The sequence below is a fragment of the Rhodotorula paludigena genome (assembly GCF_050403205.1).
Source record: "Rhodotorula paludigena JCM10292 DNA, Rt_paludigena_JCM10292v1_ctg28, whole genome shotgun sequence".
NCBI classification, from domain to species: Eukaryota; Fungi; Basidiomycota; class Microbotryomycetes; order Sporidiobolales; family Sporidiobolaceae; genus Rhodotorula; species Rhodotorula paludigena.
In genome coordinates this window covers 152532-177202 of record NW_027481430.1, presented here as the reverse complement: position 1 = coordinate 177202, position 24671 = coordinate 152532, and the positions used below count along the sequence as shown (strand labels likewise).

The 24671-nt window shown below is 64.5% G+C and overlaps 10 protein-coding genes across 10 annotated transcripts; 4 read left to right on the top strand and 6 right to left on the bottom strand.

Moving 5' to 3' along the window:
- Positions 1-324: 324 nt before the first annotated feature.
- Positions 325-1306, top strand: JCM10292_006296 (uncharacterized protein; the record flags this gene model as incomplete). Its single annotated transcript, XM_076649837.1, has 2 exons — positions 325-417; positions 491-1306. The coding sequence occupies 2 exons, from the start codon at positions 325-327 to the stop codon at positions 1304-1306; spliced, it is 909 nt and encodes a 302-aa protein (XP_076504652.1).
- A 313-nt stretch (positions 1307-1619) lies between these two features.
- Positions 1620-4541, bottom strand: JCM10292_006295 (uncharacterized protein; the record flags this gene model as incomplete). The annotated part of the gene is made up of 8 exons (XM_076649836.1): positions 1620-3397; positions 3461-3784; positions 3842-3926; positions 4003-4087; positions 4178-4185; positions 4280-4300; positions 4372-4396; positions 4507-4541. The coding sequence occupies 8 exons, from the start codon at positions 4539-4541 to the stop codon at positions 1620-1622; spliced, it is 2361 nt and encodes a 786-aa protein (XP_076504651.1).
- Positions 4542-4850: 309 nt separating this feature from the next.
- JCM10292_006294 (uncharacterized protein) lies at positions 4851-9337 on the bottom strand (the record flags this gene model as incomplete). Its single annotated transcript, XM_076649835.1, has 22 exons — positions 4851-4911; positions 5038-5100; positions 5228-5420; positions 5489-5627; positions 5709-5809; positions 5873-5972; positions 6042-6193; positions 6259-6278; positions 6358-6526; positions 6593-6883; positions 6942-7124; positions 7188-7228; positions 7288-7322; positions 7385-7683; positions 7750-7820; positions 7906-8117; positions 8203-8262; positions 8323-8396; positions 8459-8488; positions 8564-8666; positions 8737-8854; positions 8994-9337. The coding sequence occupies 22 exons, from the start codon at positions 9335-9337 to the stop codon at positions 4851-4853; spliced, it is 2859 nt and encodes a 952-aa protein (XP_076504650.1).
- A 405-nt stretch (positions 9338-9742) lies between these two features.
- On the bottom strand, positions 9743-13440 carry JCM10292_006293 (uncharacterized protein; the record flags this gene model as incomplete). The annotated part of the gene is made up of 3 exons (XM_076649834.1): positions 9743-10452; positions 10509-11526; positions 11593-13440. The coding sequence occupies 3 exons, from the start codon at positions 13438-13440 to the stop codon at positions 9743-9745; spliced, it is 3576 nt and encodes a 1191-aa protein (XP_076504649.1).
- A 1227-nt stretch (positions 13441-14667) lies between these two features.
- JCM10292_006292 (SDR family oxidoreductase) lies at positions 14668-15565 on the top strand (the record flags this gene model as incomplete). Its single annotated transcript, XM_076649833.1, has 3 exons — positions 14668-14698; positions 14762-15004; positions 15069-15565. The coding sequence occupies 3 exons, from the start codon at positions 14668-14670 to the stop codon at positions 15563-15565; spliced, it is 771 nt and encodes a 256-aa protein (XP_076504648.1).
- A 602-nt stretch (positions 15566-16167) lies between these two features.
- RPC10 (DNA-directed RNA polymerase core subunit RPC10) lies at positions 16168-16581 on the bottom strand (the record flags this gene model as incomplete). Its single annotated transcript, XM_076649832.1, has 3 exons — positions 16168-16263; positions 16337-16455; positions 16518-16581. 3 exons carry the CDS (start codon positions 16579-16581, stop codon positions 16168-16170), a joined length of 279 nt encoding a protein of 92 aa, XP_076504647.1.
- A 312-nt stretch (positions 16582-16893) lies between these two features.
- ERS1 (cystinosin-like protein ERS1) lies at positions 16894-18723 on the top strand (the record flags this gene model as incomplete). Its single annotated transcript, XM_076649831.1, has 9 exons — positions 16894-16922; positions 16997-17035; positions 17192-17249; positions 17314-17355; positions 17430-17762; positions 17818-17903; positions 17958-18026; positions 18104-18187; positions 18633-18723. 9 exons carry the CDS (start codon positions 16894-16896, stop codon positions 18721-18723), a joined length of 831 nt encoding a protein of 276 aa, XP_076504646.1.
- Positions 18724-18989: 266 nt separating this feature from the next.
- On the top strand, positions 18990-20754 carry PSA1 (mannose-1-phosphate guanylyltransferase; the record flags this gene model as incomplete). Its single annotated transcript, XM_076649830.1, has 8 exons — positions 18990-19026; positions 19131-19234; positions 19297-19331; positions 19470-19521; positions 19634-19676; positions 19735-19877; positions 19941-20624; positions 20746-20754. The coding sequence occupies 8 exons, from the start codon at positions 18990-18992 to the stop codon at positions 20752-20754; spliced, it is 1107 nt and encodes a 368-aa protein (XP_076504645.1).
- Positions 20755-21237: 483 nt separating this feature from the next.
- Positions 21238-23423, bottom strand: JCM10292_006288 (FMN-dependent alpha-hydroxy acid dehydrogenase; the record flags this gene model as incomplete). The annotated part of the gene is made up of 10 exons (XM_076649829.1): positions 21238-21443; positions 21506-21834; positions 21992-22095; positions 22185-22262; positions 22338-22406; positions 22464-22538; positions 22610-22821; positions 22886-22918; positions 22990-23296; positions 23352-23423. The coding sequence occupies 10 exons, from the start codon at positions 23421-23423 to the stop codon at positions 21238-21240; spliced, it is 1485 nt and encodes a 494-aa protein (XP_076504644.1).
- Positions 23424-24052: 629 nt separating this feature from the next.
- Positions 24053-24588, bottom strand: JCM10292_006287 (small nuclear ribonucleoprotein F; the record flags this gene model as incomplete). The annotated part of the gene is made up of 4 exons (XM_076649828.1): positions 24053-24074; positions 24136-24153; positions 24219-24283; positions 24352-24588. The coding sequence occupies 4 exons, from the start codon at positions 24586-24588 to the stop codon at positions 24053-24055; spliced, it is 342 nt and encodes a 113-aa protein (XP_076504643.1).
- Between the last annotated feature and the right edge of the window lie 83 nt (positions 24589-24671).

The following is a 24671-nucleotide window of genomic DNA, read 5'->3' as shown; positions in this document are numbered from 1 at the left end:
AGGCTCGAAGCTGCGACTGCCGCAACAAAGCCCTCGTCGCTTTGGGAAGGCCCTGGCGAAGAGGAGGCAGGCGAAGGTGCGCCTCGTACTGCAGGTCACGCTGTGCCACGAGGGCGAGAGAGGTCTGAGAGGAAGCGGGAATGTTGTACTGCTGGCTGCAAACGCGATGCGACGACCGTCGCCAACTGGCCCGGCGGACCAAACTGCGACGAGACACCGGCGGCGGCCCCGTCCTTTTCTTCTCGCTCACACATCCGCGCTGCGTCTCACTCGCACACGCGCAGTGACAAGCAGCTCAAAAATAATTGTCTACCGCCTCCAGCCATGCTGTCCGCCTTCCTCCGCTCCCTTCGCTCGCCCCTGGTCCTCCTCGTCTCGGGTAGAAAGGAGCCCAAGGCGTCCATTGATGTCGACGAGGTGCGCTTCTCGTCGTGCCTTCCGAGGTCCTCAGCCGCATATTGAGGACGGATCCGACCCTTGCACGCTTCAGGTGCTGGCTTGCGCCCCTTCGCTTTCCCCCGTCCAGACGGCGACTGCCATCGACTCGCCAGTTCCGAATCGCCATCAGCGGCTCGACGAGTGCGCGAGCGCCGCGACCCATCCCACCACTGAGCGCGACCTGTTGTGGCAACCCTCGCTCGCGTCCGTAAACGAGAGCGACGAGGCCGCCTCAAACCCGGACTCGAAAGACGATGCCGAGGCCACCGTCAGGTGCAGCTCGCCCGACGACGACATCCTCGCCGAGCCCTTCACTTTTGTCTCGCCCTCTACACGCTCAAAGAGCTGTCTCCAGCGGTACCTGCCTTCCGTCCGCTCGTCGCGTCCTGCCTCGCTCCTCTCCTTCGAGACGCTCGACGAGACGGGCACCTCCCTGTCCATCCGCCCGTCGCCGTCACCTTCGCTCAAAGACCAAGTGGGACGAGTTCTCTCCCGCGCCCGCTCGTCGTCCAAGCGGCGCCAGTCGAGCCTTGAGGCGTTCGACCCGTTCTCCCTCCCGCCCTCCTCGCCGCTCTCCCGCCCCCCTCCGGACCTTCCTGCACACCTCTTCATCGCGACGCCAGAGCGTGACCTCGTTCTCAAGAGCTCTGCGGCAGGGACCATCTCGACCCGCGACAGCTCGAGCAGCTCCTGCGACGAGAACGACGATGGCACTTCGAACAGCCTGTGCAGTGGCGGCTCTTACGAGCCGAACGACCTCATCCGAGCGTTCTTCAGCTACAGGCTCTGTCGAAAGGACGACAAGCGCGACAAGGCGATCGAGCTCTGGCGAGTAGCGGTCGAGCTGCACGGAGAGGAGATGTCGTAAAGACGGGAAGCTGTTCGTCCCACGGATGCAAGCAGTGCTCTACTATCATTGGAGTGAGCCCTGGCAGGACAAGAGTGAGCGCACGTCGAACGTGCAGAAAGAGGGCGAGCGAGAGAAGGCGATGAGAGAAAGGGAGACTGAATTAGCAAAGGCAGCAAGACCGTAAGTAGGAAGGAGGAGACGAAGAGTGGAAAAGGGCAAGGACACAGGAGACTCTACACAGACGGGAACACTGTCCAGCGGCAAGAAGACACGAGAGAGAAAAAGAGGGGGTTCATGACATTTTGGCGGCACCGATTCCCGAACCGCGCGCTCACTTGTCCTTCTTGCTCGAGAAGACGCGCGAGAAGAAGCCCCTGCGTTTCTCGCGCGTGCCGCTGTTGATGCTCCCGCCGGGACTCCCCGGCGCCGGCGCGTCGCCGTGACCGAGCGCGCTCTGCGCGCCCGTCTTGCGCCCGATCGTGCTCGCGGGCGTCGTCGGCGCAGTCGAGTACTGCTCCTTCTTGCTCGGCGTCGAAGGGGCGGAGGGTGCGGGGGTGGACGAGGGGAACGAAGCGGGCTTATCGGCGGACGACGGTGCGGGGGCAGCTGCCGGAGCGACGGGCGGCTCGACAGTCGCTACAGGCGGAGCAAGCGCGGGCGAAGCGGCAGGCGGGGTAGGGAGGGGCTCGGTGGGCGGAGGCGCAGGGACAGACGAGGTCGGGGCGGCAACGGCGGCAGGAGTGGCGGCGTACGCCTTGGTGGTCGGGTCAGTCGGCTTCGTTGAAGAGACAGCCGCGCCGGTGCTGCCGGCCGTGGTCTGGTTCGGCGCAGCCACTGCTGCCGGGTCGTTGACGACATCGCCGACGGTCGAGCCGGGCTGCGCGGCCGACTTCGCGGGAACTACGGCGTTGAGATCGGTAGGGACACGGTTGCTGCCCTCGCTAGCGACAGGGGCCTCGGAGGGCGGGAGAGGCGTAATCTCGGAGGCGGGAACATTCGGCGCCTCGCCCGAAGTCGAGGAGGTGCTAGTCGGGACAACAGCCTTGGTCGGTGCTGGGTGCGGGTCAGGCTTGTCGCTCGCGACGGGCGCCTCGCTCGCAGGGAGAGCAGTGACGACCTGGTCGGGGACGGTCGGGCCTTCGGGCGCCTCGCTCGCCGGCAGCGGCGTGATCTCCTTGTCCGGTACGTCGGACGAGCCGCCGCCGAAGAACATCGAGCCGCGCTTCGACGCCTTGTCCTTGGTCGCCGTCGCCGTCTCGTCTGCCTTCTTCTTGCCGAGGCCGATCGCGCCGAGCAGACGGGTCTTTGCGTTGCCCGCCTGCTCCTGCGCCTGTTCGTACGCGTCGTGCGCGAGCTTCTCGGCGTCGTGGTACCGGCGCCCGGCCTCCTCCTGCGCCTGCTTCTTGAGCTCCTCGGCGCGGTGCGTCGCCTGGTCGAGATACTGCTCGGCCGTGTGCGCCGCGTCCTGCAGCGTCTGGTTGCCCGTCTCGGTCGCGCGCTGCGCGTGCGGGTGCACCGCCTCGCTCAGCTTGTGGCCCAGCACGCCGACACCGGCGACGGCGGCACCGACGGCGGCGACGCCGGCGGCGAGCGCGGGCGCGTCCTCCGGGTTCTCCTTGGGCGCGACAAAGCCCTCGACCGGCGTGTGCTTCGTCTCAGCGGCCGCGTCGCCATCGCCAGCGTTGACGCTCGTCGTGTGGCCCGCAGCCGAGCCGGTGCCGACAGCCGTGGCAGGTGCAGCGGGTGCCGCGTCCCTGGCAACAACGGCGGTGTGCTCGTCGTACTTGGGCGCAGCGGCCGTCTGAGCGTCGGCCTTCGGCGCCACGGCCGTCGAGCCGACCTTGTCAGCCTCGGGCACCTTGCTGTCCACAGCGGCAGCGCTCGGAATGGTCGGGATCGACTTGGCACCGGCGTCGCTGCTCGGGACGGCAACAGGCGTGTCCTGCGGCGCGGAGGGCTTCTCGCTCGGCACAGTCGAGAGGTCCTTCGCCTTGTCTTGCGCCTGCGCGCCGACATCCTTCGCCGTCTCGGTGGCCGACGAAGTGAGGGTCGAGAGGCCCGCAGCTGCGGCACCAGCCGTCGCAACGACAGCGGCTCCGATGGAAGCGGCTTTGAGCACGCGGGAACAAAGTCAGCTCAGGTCCCGCGGCGTCGAGCAGGAGTGGAGCGCACCAGCGGGTCCGGCCTTCTCCTGCGCCTGCTTTGCCATCTCCTGCATCGTGCCGCCGACCTGCGGCGCAATCTCCTGCGCCTTGGCCTGCGCCTGCGAGGCCACCTCGCCTGCCTTGGTCTGCACCTGCGCTGCCGCGTCCTTGGCCTGCGTGGTCAGGTCGGCACCGGTTGTGGTAGTGGTGTTGGTCGAGCTGGCGGTGGTGGTAGCAGGCGCGGTCGACGAGACGTTGCCGGCGACAGTGGTGGACGACTCGGGAACGGGGAGAGCGGCACCGGCAGTGGCGCCGGAAGCCGAGTTGTCAGCGACGGCGGTGAGCTCGGGGACTGCAGCAGTTGACGGTCAGCCTTGCGTTCGCAATGGAGAGCGGGAGCGGGACTCACCGTGGAAGACGTTGTTGACGTTGCCGCTCGGGTCCGTCTCCGTCGGGTCGTTCGGGCTCGCCTGCCAGTTGCCGTCGACGACATACTGTGTGCGTAGTTGCATTCGAGATCAATGTCGCGTCGTCTTGCGGCAAGATCAGCTGACTGAAGCTTGTCCGCACCTTGTAGAGGACCTTGGTTCCGTAGGGCAGGCGGATCTGGCCGGAGAAGGTGCCGTCGGCCTGCTTGGTGAGCGGAGGGAGCGAGCTGCAGCACGGAAGCACGCAGGAGTCAGCCGAAGCTTGTCTCAAGACGGGATGAGGCGATATGGAGCCAGGCGGGAAGAGGCGGACGCACCACTTCCACTAGAGCGCAGCAGCGTCGTCGGGACAGCCAGGTCAGTACAAACGCTGAAGCAGCCCTTGGTAGCTCCCCGGAAGAAAGGAAAGCGGGACAAACATCGTCGAATGAGCCCGTCGCCTGCGTCGCGTCAAGGCAAACGAGTCAGCGCGCCGGTCGTACGCGGAGAGCGTGTAGGAGCGCAGACGCACGATGATGGTGTCGCCGTGCCCCTTCCTGCAGGTCCAGTTCGCGTGCACGGCGAGCGAGGCGAGTGCGGGGCGGAGGTCAGCGATGATGACGCCGGGCGGGCGAGCACAAGCGCGGGCGCGGGCGCAGAGGCGTACCAGGTGAGCGTGTGCGCGTAAGAGTCTGTCGCCATCGTGCCTCGCGCGCTGCTTTTCGGATGCGAGTGGAGCGAGGCGGAGAGCGTCCTGCGCCTCCCCTCGCCGAGATCCCAACGTCGATCACTCGACCTCGCTCATTGAGACAGGCAAAGTGTGATTGCAGGGCATACAGCGATACAGGAGATCGATAGTGAAAGTGTGCGCGCGGCCGCACAGCCGCGCCGCAAGGGCGTGCAAAGTAAGTGTCTGTTCCGCGTCGTCTCGTCCTCCTCCTCCTCGTCGCCATCTCGCCGTCGTCACCTGCCTCCTCTCACCGCTCCGTGCAACGTCCGCCACTTTCCCGCCTACCTGCGACCACGAGCGCACAGGCGGGCGAGGCGGAAGATCCACTCGCCGCACAGGTACCTGCAGGTCGTCCCGGTCAGCGTCAGCTCGCCGAAGCTTGTACGACGGCGCTGATGACTTCGCAGCCCGAGTCGCACTGAGGTCACGAGGACCGGAGGACCTCGCAGAATCGAACGAATCACTCACCAGAACATGCCCAGGATGCGGATGACACTGAGACCAAAGGTGATCCAGAGGATGGCTTGGAAGCTGCGAGCGCCCCAGGGTCAGCTTGGCGGTCTCAAAGCATGACTTCGTGCTCGTCAGAAGCCGCAGAGAGCGGCACCAGAGCTTGCTGTGCGAGCGAACGAGGGAGGGGAACCGCGGCGCGACTTACTAGTACGTCCTAACGCTGGCATTGGCGCGCGTGATGGCAATGGCGAGGATGGCGTTCATGAGGAGCCAGACGCAGATGAAGCGCGTGCGGAACGTCTTGTTGCGGTCGTCGCCCGTCGGCGTGACCACCTCTTCCTCCTCGACGAAGGGCTCGACGGCCCGCATGACGGTCGCCTTGAAGCCGATGTCGATGTCTGCGCGCTTGCGACGCGATCAGTATGGATGCGAAGGCAGCGCGCAGCGGCAAGAGGCAAGGGCGCACCCTCCTGGACCTTCTCGTGCGTCTCGACGACCTTCTCCTCGCCGTCCTTCTTCGACTGCGCCGCCGGCAGCGCCTCGACCTTGTCCGAGCCCTTCGTCCCCCACGACACGTCGTGCAGATTGCAGAACGCGTAGACGTTCTGTGCGGCAGAGGGAACAAGAGCAAGTCAGGCCACGGCCAGAAGGGCGCGAACGGACGTTCCGTGTCAGACCCAACGCACCAAAATGTTTGTGAAGGACGGAGCGATGAGGAGGAACTGCGGCATCGAGTGGAAGAGGTGCCACGGCTCTAGGTAGAGGAGCGACGAGAGGATGTAGACGCCTGCGCGCGCACTGGCATCAGTCGGTGTCGCCATGATTAGCCCAGCGCGAGACTGCGACGCACCAAAGGTACCGGCGATACCGGCAAAGATCGGGCCATACGTGCTGCCGAGGAAGACGCTGATCGAGGACGAGTCCGAGTTCCTCAGGAGCGAGCCGATAGGCTGTCCAGCGCAATTCGCACATCGTCAGTAACGGTGTCTTGTCCAAAGCGTCAGCGAGAGGGAGCTCACGCAGAAAGCCTTGATGGTCAGCACGACGGTGCAGACGATGAGGTAGAGCGCAAAGAAGGCAAAGACGGCGAACGAGGCGGTGTAGGCAAAGCGCTCGGCCTTGGGACGGTTGCCCAGCGCGAGAATGACCTGGAGCGCGAGGAAGACGAGGTCTGCGAGTGAGTCCATGTCAGCAAAGGCGTCTCGAAGGGAGGGGGAAAGGCCAGGTAGAACACACAGATGACCTTGAGCAGCCAGCTGTAAGTTTACAACGAGTCGTGATCAGTCTCATCCCTGACACGACAGGCAAGCAGACAGAAGGACTAGTGCGACTTACTTGACGAACGAGAGCCAGTCCCAGCGCTCGTTGTTCTCGTCCTCGAGGAAACTGCCGGCCCAGCAGCGAATCGTCTCGGGGTCGCCGCCGGCAATGTCGTTCGGGTGCACGAGCGAGTCGCCGACGAGCGTGATGATGATGCTGAAGGTCAGGTAGAAGTTGGCGACCGCTATATGCAGGGGTCAGGTCAGCCGAGAGAGCCGCAAAGAGGAGACTGGCGGGCAATGGCACGCACAGAACCAGCTCATGATGAGGTTGATCGTGTTGTAGATGGCCTGGATGTGCAAGAAGAACAGGCGGATGATGCCGTGGTTCGACTTGTAGTACCGGCCAAAGTGTACGAGCGAGTAGACGCCCGCCGCAAACGAGCCGTTGAGCCAGCGCCTGCGCTGGCCGATGAGCTCGGCTGCCTGCTCGGGCACGTCCGTCTCGCCCTTGGCCGGCTTGACGTAGCCGAGCACCCACCTCTCGTTGGCTTTTGCGACGAGCTCGAAGCACAAGATGCGATCCTCGGCAAGGAACATGTCTGCGCGCGCACGTTTCGTCAGCGCACGCCCTTCTGGTACCTAGGCGCACAAACGCACTCTTCGTCCAGATACTCATGCCGTCGGTGCCTTTCGGGCCGAGGCGCGCGGCCAGCGTCCCGTCGCCATGGAAGTACTGGTTGAGCGGGCGACCCTGGATAGCCGAGAAGCGGTACGCCGAGAAGGCACCGGGCAGCACAGCGACGTAGCCGAACGCAGACTCGGTGGGCTTGTCGAGAACGTCTGAAGGGTTGTAGGCGTCAGCGGTGGAGAAAAGGCAGAGGGTGACCAGGCGTCTCGACGCACTGGACATCTTGTACTCAAAGTTCTGGGCCGCGACGAGCGGACTGTGCGCCCGACCAGTCAGCATCGTTTCGGTCAAGCGAGAAAGACGGGCGGGACCTACTTGAGAAGCTTGCGACCACCCTTGCCGAGCATGGCCTGCCAGGACGAACATCGTCAGCTCACCCCGCATTTGCCTACCAGCTGCACTGGAGACGCACGTGGATCTCGCCTGCCGCGCCGCCGAGATGCGGGTCGTGGTGGAACGCCTCCCAGAGGTAGTAGATGCTGCGCTTGCCCGGCTTGGTACCGGCGTCGAGGAGGCAGCACACGTCGGGCTTGAGGTGGCGGCCGATGGCGTTGAATAGCCAGCGGTGCGAGTTGATCTTCTTGGCGTTCTTCTGCTTGAGGCAGAAGATCATTTGTACGGGGACGAGGTTGTTCGGGTCGCCCGGGTGCGGCTCGACGAGCGCCGGCTTGGGCGAGACCGAGAGCTGCGACGTGTACTCAAACAAGTGGGCTGTAGGCGAGCCGCCTCTCAGTCAGTCTGTGGGCGCAGTAAGGCGAAGGATCCAAGTTGACGAACCGACCGTCTCCTTGCCGTCGACCGACTTCTGCATGATGCCGTCCTGGTAAACGCCGATCGTCGCAAGTACGCTGCGAAGAGCAGGCAACAGAACCACGAGCCGTATCAATCTCCGCTCACATGCAGTGGCCAGCGGCGTCCGAGGGCCCGACTCACTCCAGCGTGTTCTTGTCGGCAGGCTCGATTCCGTCAAAGACAAGGCAGACAACGATGCGCTTCCACGCTTCGCCCTGCCTGCCGCCCTCGACGCCGCCGCGCTCGGCCTTGGAGCGGAACTCGGACCACTTGCCCTTGCACATGTCGCGGATGTTGAGCATGAGACCGTGAAGCGTGCGCGCGAGGAGGACCTTGTTCTCGTTGTAGGCAGTCTGCATTGATAAATCAACGACACGAAGCAAGCGAACGCGGTCAGCCGATCCGGCAGCGTGTGTCCCGATGAAACACCCGACGCACAATGCAGACGAGCAAGTCAGTCTGGCGCCCGTACGACGATGCGCGCAGGCTGTAGCCGTTCTGCAAAATCGTTCCACGTCAGTCTACGGTCGTGGTGGAAGCAATGCGGGGAGTGCGCACCTCAGGCGTGAAGTCGTTGGGGTCGCAAGTCGCCGCCGTGTAGCGCAGATGCGAAAATTCGGTCGGACCGCCATCTGCAGCGAGCCAACAACAGTCAGTACGTTACTGTGAGAAGAGGCAGACTGCAGGAACGCACGAGGGTTGCTCGACAAGTTGGCGTTGCGGACTGGAGTAAGCGGAAGGGGTCAGTCTCGACGTGCAGGCTTCAAGCCTAGCCAGGGTGAGATCATCGTCGACGCACTCGCGGTCGGTACGGGATGCTCAACGATGTAGTTGCCCTGTGTGAGCTTGACCTTCTTGGTCTGCGCCCTGCGCGGGTCGAGCCTCTGACGCTGCTTCCAAGCCTGTGTATCGACATCATGGCGTCAGTGCTCCACTCATGCGACAGGACGGTTCTGAATCGCGTGTGCGCACCTCGGCCGATGTTTGCTTGCGCGTGAGGCTCTGCTGCTGCTGGGCGCGCGAGTAGGCACTCTGAGGGTAGCTCGAGTAGCTCCCGGCTGGATGCGGCGAGAAGCCGCCGACAGGGTACCTGGTGTTGTGCAAGAGTCAGCACGGATGTATGGTTCCGGCGGCTTCCTCCGAGAGAGGCTGCGCAGTAGCCTCCCCGATCGTCCAACGGCCAGACGCGACAAGAGACGCCCGGCAGCACGTCGCAGAGAGCAGCTCACAGAGGCTGGTCGAGGTCGTAGTTCCCACCACCGACGCCCGCTCCCGGCTGGACGCCGAACTCGCTGCGGAGGGGCGTCTTGTCGTTCTCGTCGTCGAGGTTGCCGTACGACTCGTCGCCGTAGAACGCGTCCTTTCCGCCAGTCCCCGCGAGCGAGTACGAGCTCTCGCCGGGGAGCGTCGTCGCGTACGAAGGGTTGCTCTGGAGGCCGTAGGGCCCTTGCTGCTGGAGATGGTGCGGGGTCTGAGCGGGACGGGGCGCGGGCGAGTTGCGGTCCTGGAAGGGGTCGCTGTAGCCCTGGTTGCCGTGGCCGTGGCCCGACGAGGGCGGGTAGCCTGGCTGCATCGCTGCGCAGGTCGCCCGGGGTGCGGGAGAAGTGCGAAGGAGAGCGTCCGGGGGTTGCGTGAGGAGAAGCGGCCGAACGGACGCAGGCGAGGGTGCGCGGTGGACCGTGCACGAGCTGCGTGGGAGCCTGTAGCTGCCTTTTCAAGCGTGTCGGACTCGAAGGCTGGCCCGTGAACGCGGGCAGGCGAGCGGGACGCGACGAGTCTCGACGAGCCGAACAGCTGCACCGCCTCGTTCCGCGCGGGCTCTCCGCTCTCGATAGCAGCAGTCACGAGCAGCGCAGGCAATACAGTCACGAGTAAGAGAGTAAGAGCACTACTGCTAGATGCGAACAGAAAACCCGGGGGCATGCAGCAGCAACAGCAAGCCAGCAACCGCCAGCACACACCATCGAAATCCACCTCCTCATCTGCTCATCCTCCGCCCGAAGTCCTTGACTCGAAACGCCAGCGAATCGATCCCGAGCCCGGGATTGATACTTCCGAGCGCTGGCGCCGTGCGCGACGCCTCCGGGCCCGAAAGCGGCGAGTACGGTGCCGGCGGTCCGCCAAGCTGCCCCTCCCACATCCCCGCCGCAGGCGGTGGCGGCGGCGTGACGATGCCCGCGGACCAGTCGCCCGCTTGCAACTGCTGCTGCTGCTGCTGTTCGGGCGCGACCGGCTCTTGCGCGTCGACAGCGGACGGACCCGCGGCGCGCTCCAGCTCGCGCTGCACGAGCGCAAGCCGCTTGGCCCACCACGCGCGCTCGTCCCGCGCGCCCTTGCTCCCGGTCGACGCCGCTGAAGGGCCGCTGCCGCCAAAGAGCTCGGACGAGCGCCGCTCTTCGCGCGTGATGGGCGTGTTCTTGCCGTCGAGGAACGGCGGCGCGGGGGACACAGGCGAGTCGAGCAGCGCCTGCTGCGCCGCTTGATGCTGGAGTGGACGGGCGAGGGCGCTGAGCCACGCCTGGTGCAGCGCGAGACGCTCCGCGGTGGGTGAGGAAGGGGAAGGAGGCGAGCCAGCAGTGGAGGGCGAGACGGTGAAGAAGAGTGGGACCGGGCGCAAGTGCGCAGACGAGATGGGCTCGTTCTTGCCTCGCACAGGCGCAACGTCGACGCGGAAGACCGTCTCGTGCTCTGCGATCGCACCAGGTCAGCTCCGAATGGCTTCGCCTCGAAAGCATCAAACGCACCTGTCCGGCCCGAGAGATCTTCGACGCTCACCACCTTCGCGACGCCTACGCCCTCAAGCAAGCGCATTTTCTCCCCCTTGTCGTCCTGCGCGCCTCTCGACGCCCGCCTCAGCTTCGGCCCCGCTTGGTGCGCCACGCCTTGAAGACGCCGCGCGGGATGCGTCGCCTCCTCAGCAGCTTTGCTCGGCTGAGCCAGCAGCATGATGTCGTCGAATACCCACGCCTGCACGGCCGACTCCTTCGCGCGCGTCTTGAGCACCTGCGGCAGCAGCGACTGCGGTTGCGGCGCAGCGTCTGCCTGGGGCGGGTCTCGCGCCAGTCCCAGCGGCGTAGCGAGAGATGCGCGGCCCGAGCCACGCGCCGGGCGGGCAGTTCCATCGAGCGCCGAGCCGAGCGTTGCACTGTGCGTCGGCGAGATCATCGACGTCGGTCTCGCGCGCGCGGCCGACTTGGGCGGCCTCGCGGGCGGCGCTGTCCCGCTGAGCGACGTGGGCGTCGCCGGCCAGTTGCTCCCGCCGCCGCCGGCGCTCGTCGCGGACGAGCCGTCTGACGTCCAGGCGAGCGAACCGGCCGTTGAGGAGAGCGAACTTGAGCCCGAATCGGACACCTCGGAGACGGGGCGCGAAGCATCGCTGTCGAGCCCGTAGGTCGACAGTCGCGCAGACGTCGTGACTGGCGGCGGGAGAGACGGACGGGCCGGCCGTCTCGCGCGCGCCTGCTGCTGCTCCTGCTGCTGGGCAGCTCGCGCGCGCGCATCGACCTCGAGCACAGCGCGGTCCCGCTCGCTGATGTGCACTTGGCGCAGCGCACCGTGCAGCACAAGACGGCGGTCGCGCCGCGCGAGGCGAAAACCGTCGGGTGCGCCGCGGAGACGCGCTTCGAGGACCTTGAGCGAGGCATACTCGTCCTCTCGCGCTTTGACCTCTTGCAGCGCGAGGATCATTGAGTCGGTACTGCGGTAGAGGGAGAGCGTTGCAGCGTGGTCGGGGTGGCCGAGAGGGGTGAGGTCGCACATTTGCTGCGTCGGTGCAACGGATCAATCGAGTCGGCGCTGAGTATCAGAACAGGCGGAAGATTGACGCACGCGAAAGAAGAGCGGGTACTTCATCAGCCTCTGCACGGGCTTGAGCAAGAAGCTTGCCAAGCTGAGCCCGCCGCACTCGGGCCGCGCGCTCTGCACCTTGACAAACTCGCCAAACCCGCTCCGACTCTGCCCCCTCCCGCCATGCGCGAGCGCGTCGATCAGCGCTGAGACGACCTCGAAGCGGACGAGGTAGGGCTGGTGCGTCTCAAGACGAGGGACGAACGGCGCGAACGCCTCCGCTATCCGGAGGACGACGAGCGACTGCGCCTCGCACGCCGCGTCGAGCGCGTCAGATAGCTCGGCGTGCAGCTCGACAATGTCATCGAACCACTCGAGCAGACGCGAGACGGGCGGCGGGACGTCCTTGATCCACGTCCCGTCTCGCGTGCGGAGCGGCGCGGCGAAGAGCTCGACAACGCCGCGAAGGCCATCGACGAAGCCACGCTCCGTCTCGCACAGCTCGAAGATGACTTCTTGACGCTTCATTTCGGAGGGGCCATACTCGAGCGAAAGACGCTGGTATGTCTCGGGCGAGAAGGTCGAGCGCCAGGTGCGCCCAGCAATCGGCGAGCGGATCAGAGGAGAAGGGTTAGGGCGGCGGGTCGGCCGGCGGACTGAGCTGTGACGAGATGGGGAGGGTGAGCTCGATTTGAGAGGACGAGGCGAGGGAGGGCCTGCAGGCGGAATGGGGAAGGTCGAGATAGAAATGGACGGCGCCGAGCGCACGCCGGCAGAATCGGACGTCCGTGGTCGGCGCGGCTGCTTTGCCGAGGACAGAGGATCTGAGGGCGACGGAACGGCTGCATCTGACGACAGTGATGTGCTCGTACGGCTACGGCCGAAGTTGAAGCCGTTTGTGAAGAGTGAGGAGAGTCGCTTCGTCGACTTGCTTGCCGATACGTTGCTAGACGTGGTCTCGGCGGACGCCCTGCGCGAAGCCCGCACCTGCGCCTGCTCCGGTAGTTTCGGCGAGAAGGACGTCTGGGGGGAAGGCGCTGACTGCGGGCCGTGGGCGACTGAATTGATCGAGGTAAAGCTGGACGAGGTTGGCGAAGCGACGAACGCGTCGACGGAGCCATCAGAGCCGAAGACGCTCGGCGTGCAAGGAATGGACAGGCTCGGCGAGACGGAAAGCGCCGAAGAGAGGGCAGGAGTCGGGGCGAGGCTGGCGCTACTGCGCGGCAGTGCATCGAGCGACGAAGACGAGATAGGCGATCGCGAGACTTCGGCGAGGTGGTAGATCGAAGGCAAGCGAATCGGCGGGCTGTAAAGCGAGCCATCCGCACTGTCGCCGTCGAGATGCAGGAGCTGCACATCGAGCGAGTCCGCCTCCGACGAAAGGTGCGAGGACCTCCTCCTCGAAGCCTTCGTGGCCGTATCGTCGCTCCACATGCGACTAAAGCGCGGTTTGACGATGCTCTTGCCGCGGCAGTTCTCGTCGGTCAGGACCTCCTCCTCTTCCTCCTCGAACCCGTTCCCCGGGCCGGACCGCAACGTCTCGTCCGTCGCGCAATCGTGGTCCGGGCTCCCGCGCGCATAGCCGTACTCGACCAGCAGCTCTGGCAAGGACGGGAGCCGCCGCAGGGACTCCCTCACCGCCACGGCCATGCCGCCTCCGTCCGCGTCTGGAATGGTCGGCAGGCCGGCCTCACCAGCGGACGAGCCGTGCCGCGACCCGCGCACATTCAGCTTCAAGCTCGAGCGACTCGAGCGCGGGCTCGTCGACGCGCCCGAAGCCGGGCTTCTGAGCGTGCTGCTCCAAGTGGCATCGATGCCCTCGTTTGCGTCCTCGAAGAGCTCGTCACCACTCGTGACGGTGCAGCCATCGGTGCTGGCGCAATGCGACATGGCGGACCGCTGTGAGGCGGTCGACGAGAAGCTAGGGCGGGCAGGCTGCGTAGGCGAGAGAGCGTCGGGATCTGTGTCCTGTTGGAGGAGGGGCGAAGAGACGACCGTCGTGGCGACGAGCGCTGCAACCACGCCTGCGGCTGAGATCCACAGCGAAGGGTCGGGAGAGTGCGCCGGCGGTGCCCGTCGGGCCGGCACAGTCGAGCGTCGCTGTGCGGGCGGAACTGCGATACAAGCCGCGAACAGAGTCAGCGGAGGACGGCTGGGTTGACGCGAAAGGGGTCCGGAGGAACCCTTCGGGCCTCAGCAAGCCAGCGACGGTGCTACAACGGCGCTTGAATGGCTCGACGCCGTACGCTGCTCTGACCCGGAACCCCGGACTTCAAGCTGATGAGACTCTGCCGCACCTTGCACGCTCTGAAGCGCACTACCGAGCAGCTGCACTGCGCCAGGAGCAGCGTGGCCAGCCACTGCTCCTTTCGAAGCGGCTGCCCGTACCGCGTGAGCGGCGGTGGGGAGCGCCGGCCCGCGCAGAGCGAAGCCCCGCGACGCAGCAGCCTGCATCCCCAAAGCGCACCGCGGCGAAAGGCGTCCGCAGGCTTGCGAGACGGTGATGCGGAGCGTCTTCGTGGGGCGGGTGGATCGGCCGGGCGTCGAGCTGGAGATGAGCAGCAAGGTCAAGGGCGGTGCCGGCGGAGCAGCCGGCGACGGTCAAGTCGAGCCCAACCTCACGCTCTGCTGTCTTTCGCAGGCGGTCGGACGTGTAGCAAGGCGGCAAGGAATGAGGCCACCGAGTCGCTCAGCGAAATGATGCCAACATCAACGCCATGAGAGCGCCCAGCTCTCAGAGACCGGCTTCGCCTTCCGGAAAGGGCGAGAGCAGCACGCCGACCGCCGTGTAAATTGGGCGGCCGCTCTTGTCACACAGGTGGGCATGCCCTATTCACCCAGCAAGGCGAGCCCAGCGATGAGTCGGGCACGGGCTTTCCTGCATCGCTTACTCACCGTCCGAGGATCGTCGCTCCGACGCCCGCTCCGGGTCCTGCGCTTACGTACGCACTCGCTGCTGAGCAACAGCTGACAAGCTGACAGAGCACTCGTACCGCTATAAAGACGCCGCATCCCGCTGGTTTCCGTTTCTCCTCCATCCTCATCCGCCGCTTCTTGCTCTCTCCTCCCGATCTCGACTTCGTCCACTTCTTTTGAGCTTTCACACTCGTCAGCAGAATGCCCGGGTCTACCGCGACCGTTTACCTCGGTGCGTTCGCATCTCTGCTCAAATCCGAGCCACTGGCTGAGTAGCCTTCTTTTCCGCCCCTAGTCACTGGTGCCAATCGCGGTATCGGCCTCAGCATCGCCACTGTCCTCGCCCATCGCGAGAACGCTCTCGTCTTCGCTACTGCTCGCCAGCCCGCCAAGGCTGAAGCACTAAATGCACTGGCGAAGGAGACGGGCCGAGTCGAAGTCGTCAAGTACGAGAGCGCGAACGAGGAGGACACCAAGTCGCTCGCCCAAGTGATCGGAGAGAAGGCGGGCAAGGTCGACGTGGTGATCGCCAACGCCGGTTCGTCCTGTCCTCGCTTTGTGCCGTTGACTTCCGCCGACCCTGCATCCTATCTCTCACTTAGGCGTCCAAACCGACTTCGACTCGATCTTGAAGACCACCCACCAGAATCTCACCCAGAGCTTCGACGTCAACGCCGTCGGCCCTATCCTCCTTTTCCAGGCGCTCTACCATCTCCTTCGCAAGTCGTCGGCTCCGCAATTCGCCGTCGTCTCGTCCGCCCTCGGATCAATCGCTCTTGGCTTCCCCTTCGAGAGTGATGCATACGGGATCTCCAAGGCGGCGGTCAACTACGCCGTCAAGCGGATTTCGCTCTATCACGGCCAGAACGACCGCATCAACGCCTACGTGTTGCACCCGGGCGTCGTCACTTCCGACATGGGCCTCCACGCCACAGCCAGCGGAGCGGATAGCGACGCGGGCTTCGAGTTCCCGCCTGACATGCTCATCAGCCCGGAGCAGAGCGCCAAGTTCATCGCCGACCTCGTCGACAACGCTTCCCTCGAGAAGACGGGCGGTAAGTTCTGGGACGCCACGACGGGCAACGAGATTCCTTGGTAGTGCTCTCTGTCGGATTCCCGTATGTGCAATTGTTGTTTGACTTCTTTGTCGGGACGTCGTGTGGCTTCCCGTGTCCTCGTTCCTGCTGCAACCTGGCTCCTTCCGCTCCACGCTCATCCGCTGCTACGGACGACGATCCCCTCGACGCGCTATCGTCCGGATCTCGCTCGCTGCAGTCGAATGGGCACGAGCCGCACATAACGTGGCCTTTCGTGGCGCACTTCCGCGCAGTGCCGCCAGCCTCCGCTCCTTCCTCGCCCTTCCTTCCACGGTCAAAACAGAGCGCGCACGTAGTCGTGCATTGACCGCGCGCTTGACGTTGCTAGCAAGCATCCGATTCCTGCGCGGAGCAGAGTGTCGGGGAGCACGGGAAGTGAGCGCCAACTCTCGCGCCCGACCAGCGATCGGCGAGCGTCTCGGCACAGACCGGTAACGAAAGCTTGTGTTACAACATGGCTCGGCCGCGGAAATGGACATGTCCGCGGCGAGGGAGACGATGCGAAGGGTGCTGCTTCAGTCGGCAGCAGCGAGCTAGAGCCGCGTAGGGTCGGCGAAGCGAAAGTAGAGGGTGTAGGAGTACCGTTGGCGGGATGCTTGCGCATCTACCGTGCCTCGAACTGGACCTGTCGGGCGAGAACGATGCGAGTCAGCTTGACATTCGACGAGGTGAAGTTGCGGGAGCGGAAGTTGGCGCACCACTGTGGGGCGAGCGCGAGAGGAGAACGAGAGATCCAGGTCAGCACCGAGCACACAGGACGTCCTTTGCGGGACTCCAGCCGGGAGACGAAGAGACGCACTGCGCTTGATACGCTTCTTGTACATGACACGGCAGCCGCACTCGCGGCATCGGATGGGCTCGCGAGCCTTGATCTCGTTGGTCGCTGCGCAGTCTGTCGGGCATAGCAGACCGAGTCAGCCGTGTATTGATGAGTGCGAGGGGCAAAGCACGTACCGGCACAGCTGTACTCGACAGCGACGCTGCCCTGGCCGTAGGTGAAGGCGCCAGAAGGTTGCATCGTAACCTTGCTCCTGCTGAAAGCGCGCGGGGCGGCAGTACAAGTCGAGGACGAGGGCGGTGCAGGTCGAGGAAGACGAGGAAGACGAGGCGAGAGGTGGCGTAAGGCGTGAAGCAGGGTCAGTCCTGGTCCCTGCCAGTCTCGTAGTTGCGCCTGACGCACACTGCTCAGACCAGGCGGAGTGCGTGGGAAGGGAGAGAGCGGAGCCGCCGTCGCCCTCAGAGCTCGCGAGCTGATGAAGCTGGTCCACCCACTTCGCTCGCACTGCTGCGCTCCTGACCCGGCTAGACCGGCTTGAACGGGCGCGAAGAGATGCTCAGCTTCTGGTCTGCCGTGTCCCAGCGAGTCTTGTCCCGCTCCCCACTCCGCTCGTGCTTGCTCCCAATGCTTACGCGCTGTGCTCTCGCTCGGACAGCTTCATGGGATGGGTCTACACCGCCGCCTGGTCCCTCTCGTGCGTCCGGTGGTCTGCCAGAGCACGGGAACGCGCAGGCTGACATCTGCTCTCCCACCCTTGCCTCCATCTCCACGGCAATCGCGCATCTTCTGCGGCTCCTCACGTGCACTGTGAACTCATTGTGGCCCATCGACTTTGCACACCCTTGCCCAGCTTCTACCCTCAAGCAATCCTGAACTGGCGGAGAAAATCGGTCAGCGGCATGAGCATGGTGAGCGGATCCGTCAGCATTCTGACGGACTCAGGCGGATTGCTCATGCGCTCGACCATTGCAGGACTTTCTCAGCTTGAATCCACTTGGCTTCGCTTGCTACACCGTGCGATTCGGATCTCTCTGCGCCCGCCGTCCTGGCGTTTGTCGCCGCGCTTCTAACCACCTCAATGCGCACAGGTATTCAATATCGCGCTGTATGCCTCGCCAAGAGTCCGCCAGCAGTACAGCGAGCGTCACAACGGCCATTACCCGCAAGTGCAGCCCAATGACATCGCCTTTGCGGTTCACGCCCTCGCCCTCTCGCTCTTCACCCTCGGGCAGAGCTTTGTCTACAAGCGTGATGCCAACCAGCGCGTGTCTGACATTAACCGCGGGGTCCTGAGCTTCCTCTTTGCGTCAATTGCGATCGGCGGCGTGCTCGTCAGCGCAGGCAAGTTTGTCGAGCTTGACCTCGTCCTCTGGTTGTCCTACATCAAGCTCTACATCTCGGGCGCAAAGATGGTGCCGCAGGTGCGCTCACATTTCTCGGGCATCTGTCACTGGTGTGCTCACGCAAATGGCGCAGGTCTGGCTCAACTACCGCCGCAAATCGACCGTCGGGTGGAGCATCGAGAACATCCTGCTCGACTTTACTGGCGGGACGCTTTCGCTGTGCGTGCTTCTTGTGCACCGCATTGTGAGAAGACACTCCTGACACTCCGACAGAGCGCAACTCGTCCTCGACTCCTTGCTGGACAACGACTGGCGAGGCATCACGGGCAATCCTGGCAAATTGTACGTTTCCGCACGCACTCCTTTCGCGTCCTCGTCACGCTGCACTCACTGACCCCGCACGTGCACACGCAATGCAGGGGCCTGAGCTTCCTCACGCTCGGGTTCGACGTCGTCTTCATCGTGCAGCATTTCGTCCTGTACCGACACAACCGCGACGAGGGGTGCGCGCAGGATGACGAAAGCGGGCAGACAGAGCGCGACCGTCTGTTGCCGCGACGGCACACAGACCCCATCGCTTGAGGTTACGATCATCGAGCAATGCATGTTTTCTCACCCTACCGAAGCGGCAGGATGGACGCGACTGCGTGCGCTGTGGAGAGCGATGTGCGATTTTTTGCGATGCGAAATGAAACCGAGGTTGATGAGAGATGGCCGGCGATGCGCCGACTTGCCTCGAGCGAACGAGCGAGGCTGTGGAGACGCTGGAGCGTGACGCGCGTTTTTGTTTGCGAGGAGAGACAATGCGGGGTAAAGGAAAGAATCGAGGGTGCTTCCGCGCGCGGGCCACGCGGGGAGAGGGGGGCGGCGAGCTGGCACGTCTTGCGGAGCGAGTGCGGCGAGAACTAGAGCGAGAGCTGGTGGTGCGACGAGGTGGTACACGTGCAGCGGTGCGCAGCGCGTTGTGTTTGGGCAAGGCGGGAGGGCGGCGGGCGGGCGCGGAGAGGGCAAGTCGAGGCGCGTCGGCGACGCGGCGTAGGTACCTCGTCTCGTCGTCGATTCCGGTGCCTCTTTCGTTGCTCCTTGCCCCGTTTGCTGTTGCGCTTCCTTGGTTCCCGTGCTCTGCACTTCTCCAGCCGTCCTTTCGTTCTTGTTTTCTTCGACCCCCGCGTGAGTTTCACCAGCTGCAGCGCGCTCAGGGCGCGTCTCTGAGGCCGGACACGCGCCGCTCACCCGCTGCGCTCTCGCACCCTCTTGCCCTCTTTCCTCGACCCTCCCGCACAGCTTGTCTGCACCTCTAGCACCATGCCCGGCGATCTCAAGGCTCTTATTCTCGTTGGCGGTGCGTCTCGCTCCTCGCAGATCTTCGCACGCGCTGCGCTGCGCACCCGCGTCGTCGTGGCTGGACCTCGTCGCTGAAACGTTCCTCCTCGCGGCGATGCACAGGCTTCGGGACGCGTCTCCGTCCCCTGACGCTGACGTACCCGAAGCCCCTCGTGCCCTTCGCCAACAAGGCCATCATCCTCCACCTCGTCGAGAACCTCGTCAAGGCGCGTCCTCTCCCTCGCACCGCTTGCGTCCCGTGCGCCTCGAGGCTGACCCGTGCACACAGGCTGGCGTCAAGCACATTGTCCTCGCCGTCAACTAGTGAGTCGCGCACTCTCGCTCGACCTGCCAGCCGGTCTGGCTTGGCGCGCACACAGGAACCCCGAACTTGGGGGTGGCCCGCTTGCCCAACTTCGATGCGATCGCCGCCCGGTCCTGACCTCGCCGTGCCTCCCGCAGCCGCCCCGAGGTCATGATTGCTGTGCTCAAGCAGTACGAGGAGAAGTACGGGGTGCGTGACAGCGAAATCCGCGAACCGCGAGCCGGAGAAGCCGTGTCGAGCCGAAGAGGCGGTGCATCTCCGCCTCGACGCGCGTTTCTCACGCTGACCTCGCTCTGTACAGATCACCATCACCTTCAGCGTCGAGAACGAGCCGCTCGGCACCGGTGCGTTGCGAACCGTGCACTCAGCGCTCAAACGGCGCCTGACCTTCTTCTCGCGCAGCCGGCCCTCTCGCCCTCGCCCGCGACGTCCTTGGCAAGGACGACGCGCCGTTCTTCGTCCTCAACTCGGACGTCACCTGCTCGTACCCCTTCGAGGAGCTCCGCGACTTCCACCTCGCGCACGGCGGTGAGGGCACCATCATGGTGAGTCGCGCCCTTCACTGACTCCCCTCTGCGCATTCCTGCTGACGCTTCGTGCACACCCAGGTCACCAAGGTCGACGAGCCGTCCAAGTACGGTGTCGTCCTGACGGTTCCGGGCCAGAGCACGATCGACCGCTTCGTCGAGAAGCCCAAGGAGTACGTCGGCAACCGCATCAACGCCGGCATCTACATCTTCAACCCGAGCGTGCTCGACCGCATCGAGGTCAAGCCGACGTCGATCGAGAGCGAGATCTTCCCCGCCATGGCCAACGACCGCCAGCTCCACTCGATGGACCTCGAGGGCTTCTGGATGGACATCGGCCAGCCCAAGGACTACCTCACGGGCACGTGCCTGTACCTGTCGCACCTCACGTCGAAGAAGTCGCCCGAGCTCGCCGACCCGGCCAAGCACGACGCCGTCGTTTCGGGCAACGTCCTCATCCACCCGACCGCGACCGTCGACCCGACGGCCGTCATTGGCCCCAACGTCGTCGTTGGCCCGAACTGCATCGTCGGAAAGGGCGTCCGCCTCCAGCGCTGTGTCCTCCTCGACGGCGCGCGTATCAAGGACCACGCTTTCGTCCAGTCGTCCATCATCGGCTGGAGCTCCTCTGTCGGCAAGTGGGCACGCGTTGAGGGTACAACTGTGCTCGGCGACGACGTCAACATCAAGGATGAGGTCTTTTGCAACGGTGCCTCGGTTCTGCCCCACAAGAGCGTTGGCACCTCGATTCTCGAGCCCGCTATCGTACGTCCCTTTTCACGGTTCTGGCACGCGCGTGTGTGTGTGTGTGTGTCTGTGTGTGTGTGTGTGTGCGTGTGGCGCGAAGACTAAGGGCTGAGAACTGACTCGGGACCGTCCTCCGCAGGTCATGTAAACGCTCTCTCCCCGCCCTCGCCCCTTTCCCGCGCCAATCTTTCGCCTTTCTTGTCCACTGCATCCTCTCGACACCCAGCTATACCATCGTTCGTTCGCTCCCTACGGTTGTTCCTTTTCCTTTTCTGGCTCTCCCCCCTCCTCTTCTCTCGCGCTCGCCTCGGCTGCCACCCACTCGTAGAAGTCGCATCTCTGTCTCGATCGGACACTGTTCTCCCACACCTGGATCGTTGCAGACGCGAGGTGATCAGGAAGCGCGGCGGAAGCTTGAGAACCTCCAGGCTCCCCTTTTCTCTTCGTCTCGGGAGGTTTTGCGAAGAGCGCCACACATCGCTACCTGCCTCCTTGCTTATGCCCTCTGCGTGTGGCGGAAGTGACAGCACGAGAGAACGAGGCGGTGTCGGTTTCCGAGACTGCCGACGCGCCGCTTTTGCTCGCAACACAGCGCACCGAAAACAGATCTGTGCAGCAATCTAGGCATGCTCTACAGCTTGGCCATCACCGACTTGACCGGGCTCTCGTACGGCCCATCGTAGATGGCGTTCTCAAGCGCACGGGCGTTGACCATGGCGGGCACGACCTGCTCGAGCGAGGTGGCGCCGAGGAGACGCGTGTTCTGCGCGAGCTCGTCCCTTAGGATCGTCGCGACTTTCTGCACGCCTGCGTCGCCGAACGCGAGCGAGTACATGACTGCGCGAGGAAGCAGAGTCAGAGAACGAGGCGAGGACGAGGTAGAGCGCGCGTGAACTCACAGGGTCGCCCGATCCCGACGGCCTTTGCGCCGAGCGCGAGTGCCTTGAGCACGTCGGTCCCGCGCCTGAAGCCGCCGTCGCACCACACCTCGACCTTGTCAAACACGCGCGGCTCGAACTTGCGGATCTCGAGGAGCGTCTCGAGGCTGCTCGGCGCGCCCTCGCACTGCCGCCCGCCGTGGTTCGAGAGGATGATGGCGTTTGCGCCGTAGTGCGCTGCAAGCGCGGCGTCTTCGGCGCACTGGATGCCCTTGACGATGATGGGCAGGCCGCCGGATGCGCGCCGGACCCACGAGAGGTCGTCCCAACTCAGCGTCGGGTCGACGTAGCTGAACAACGCGGCCGCGATAGACGAGGCATCAGCGGGAGCGGAATCGGAGTGACAGTATACGGCAAAGGGGGCGCAAGCGGGAACAGGCGGAGCGAGGAGAGACAGCAAGGTAAGTACCGGCAGCGACGACACGGAGAACAGAACGGCGAACACACCTGCCGAGTGCTTGTGCAATGCCCTGGGATGGCTCGTCTTGCGGTGCGTCGGGGGCGCCGGGAACGGTACTCGCAACCGCTTTCCGCATGTTTGGGTCTTCAGCCTGCGCGTTGACAACGTCAGCCCGGATTGCCCGGGCTCGTGTGGTACGGCAGACAGAACACGACGACGGAAAGGACGGATCTGACGCACAGCCTCTTCGTCGAGCTTGGCCCGCTCGTCTCGCTCCCGCTTCCCTGCTACGGGCGCATCGACCGTCACGCAGATGGCCTGCGCACGCCAAGAACATCAGCGCCTGACACGCTTGAGACGAAGCGCGATGGAAGCGAGTGCCACGAAACGCACCCTGTACCCGAGTTTCGCAACCTTTTCGAGGATCGCCTCGCTCTTCTTGCGGTCCCGGTTCACGTAGAGCTGCGCGTTGAGGGTCAGTGCCCGCGGCGTCGACAGAAGTGTCAACGGTGGACGGACCTGGTAGAACAGCGTCTGCCCGCTCTTTGCCCGCTGCGCGATCTCTTCGTAGCTGACCGACGCGTTTGCCGAAATCTTCGCGTGCAATCCCATCAGTCTCTGATTCTGCTGCCCCGTCAATTGATAGCCAACAAGAAAATACTCACCATGTACGGAAACCCCTGACTCGCCGCCACGCGCGCCAAGCACTTCTCGCCCTCCGGGTGCGCCAGCCTGCCCATCGCAGCCGGCGCGACGTAGATCGGCAGGCTCGAGCGGTGGCCCAGCAGCGTGGTCGTCAGGTCGACTTCGGTCACGTCGCGCAGGACGCGCGGGCGCAGGCGGACCGAGAAGAACGAGTCGCGGTTCCAGTTGAAGGCTGGGAGGTGGCGATGAGAGCCGGGTCAGCTGCGTTCTAGAAATGTCAGGGCGACTGCACCCACTCTTCTCATCGTCTGCTGCGCTGCGGTAGTAGGCTGCGGGCGGTAGCGGTCAGCGAAGCAACCTCGGCGTATCTTTGTGCCAGAGGAGGCGGAACGCAACGCACCCCATGCCTTTGGCTTGAGCAGTTTCTCAGCCGCGCGCTCAATGTCGTCGAGGTTCAGGCACATGTCGAGCGACGGCGGCGCCTCTCCCTCTGCGAGCCGCGGCTTGACCGTCTCGACGACCTGCTGCTCCGCCGAGAGCGTCGCGAGGTCCACCTCGCCGAGGTGCTTCTCCGGCGCGAGCGCCTCGTCGATCGTCCCCGGCGGGTGAATCGGGTCGTACTCCTCGGTTGCGTCCTTGCCGGCGTACTTGAGGAGGATACGCTCTCCGCCGGGATGCGACGGCGCGAATTCGGTGAGGTCGTACACCTGCAGAGGGCGGGATCAGCGCCGGTCGATTAGCAAACGGGAGCTGAAGACGCACCTTGCCGTGTATGATCATCCAGAGGCTGGCTTTGCTGTTGTGCTTGGCGACATCGGCACCGGTGAGCGGCATGGTGGGGACGAATTACGAATGGGTCGGGGCCACTGGCGGGCGGCGGCAGAATGAGAGGAGCACGAGCGAAGGTGCAAAGCGGCGCTCACAGCTGACTATGAAGAGCAAAGAGCGAGCGAGCGAGGCGGGAGAAGGCGAGAGAGGGAGCGCCGGACCGTCTCGACCCCGCGCGGGGGAAAAGGCGATTTTCGTAGAAGACGCGGTAGGAGCACGGCGGGTGTTTGACAAGCCGTACCACGCTGTCAGGCGCTAGGCAGAGTCGGCGCGAGGGTCGGGCGGCAAGTGGCGCAAAGACCAATCTCAGCCGGTGCAGAGGGCGGGAGGTCACGTCAAGTCATAGCGGTCATAGCGCGTCGAGGCCTGCTTGAGGGTGCGTCAGCCGCCCCGTGGAAGAGATCGTATCACATGTTCGCTTTGAGCAAAGAAGCGGTCGATGCCGAATGGTAGAGGCCGCCTCGAGAGAGACCGGCGCGAGTTTGGATCCTCTCCTCGTCAATGCGTCGCGTTTGGGAGGTATCATGGTGTTACATGGCACGTCGCGGGACCAATGGTGTCCCGGCCAGCCTACAAGGGGGTCCGTATCCGCGCCCCTTTTGCGATGCTGATGGTGGAAACAAGGTCGCGAGGCGCTACTCTTCTGCTGCTCGCACGCTGTGGGGGCAGAGAGGCATCAGCCGAGCATCGCACCAATGACGAGAGCACGGGTGCGCACTGCAGGACGTTGTTGCACCTGTCAAGTAAGTGGATGGAAGTCAGCGGGAGCGGATCACACGGGGAATCGAGAATGCCACGGACCGGATGAAGACCTCGCCCAGGGACCCAACGCTCTCTCCGTCCTGGTACTCCTCGGTGTTTGCGAGCTGCGCGTGCGTGCGAGCGTGAGTTGGAGAGCGAGTCGAGGGGATGCAGGAGCGGGAGGGACGCGGACCTGGAGGTTCATGTAGTTGTCGGTCGAGACGAGGTAGCCCTTGTACTCCATCCCCCACTTGAGGCGGACGAGGATGGGCTTGCCCGTGAGCCCTGCGAGGAACGGCTTTGGGTTGACGGGCTGAGGAGGGACGACGACGAGGAGCAGGTCAGCGCGGAGACGCGGGAGGGGCGCAGTGCGCGGTGGGTGGACCGTGCTAGCTGCTGCGTGCGAGGCTCGACTTGCCTGGATCGACATTGTGCGCGTGGACAGAGCGAGGCACTCGTCCGCCGCGCTCCTCTCCTGGCCGTCGCCTCGCAGCCTCGCCGCACCTCTCCCTC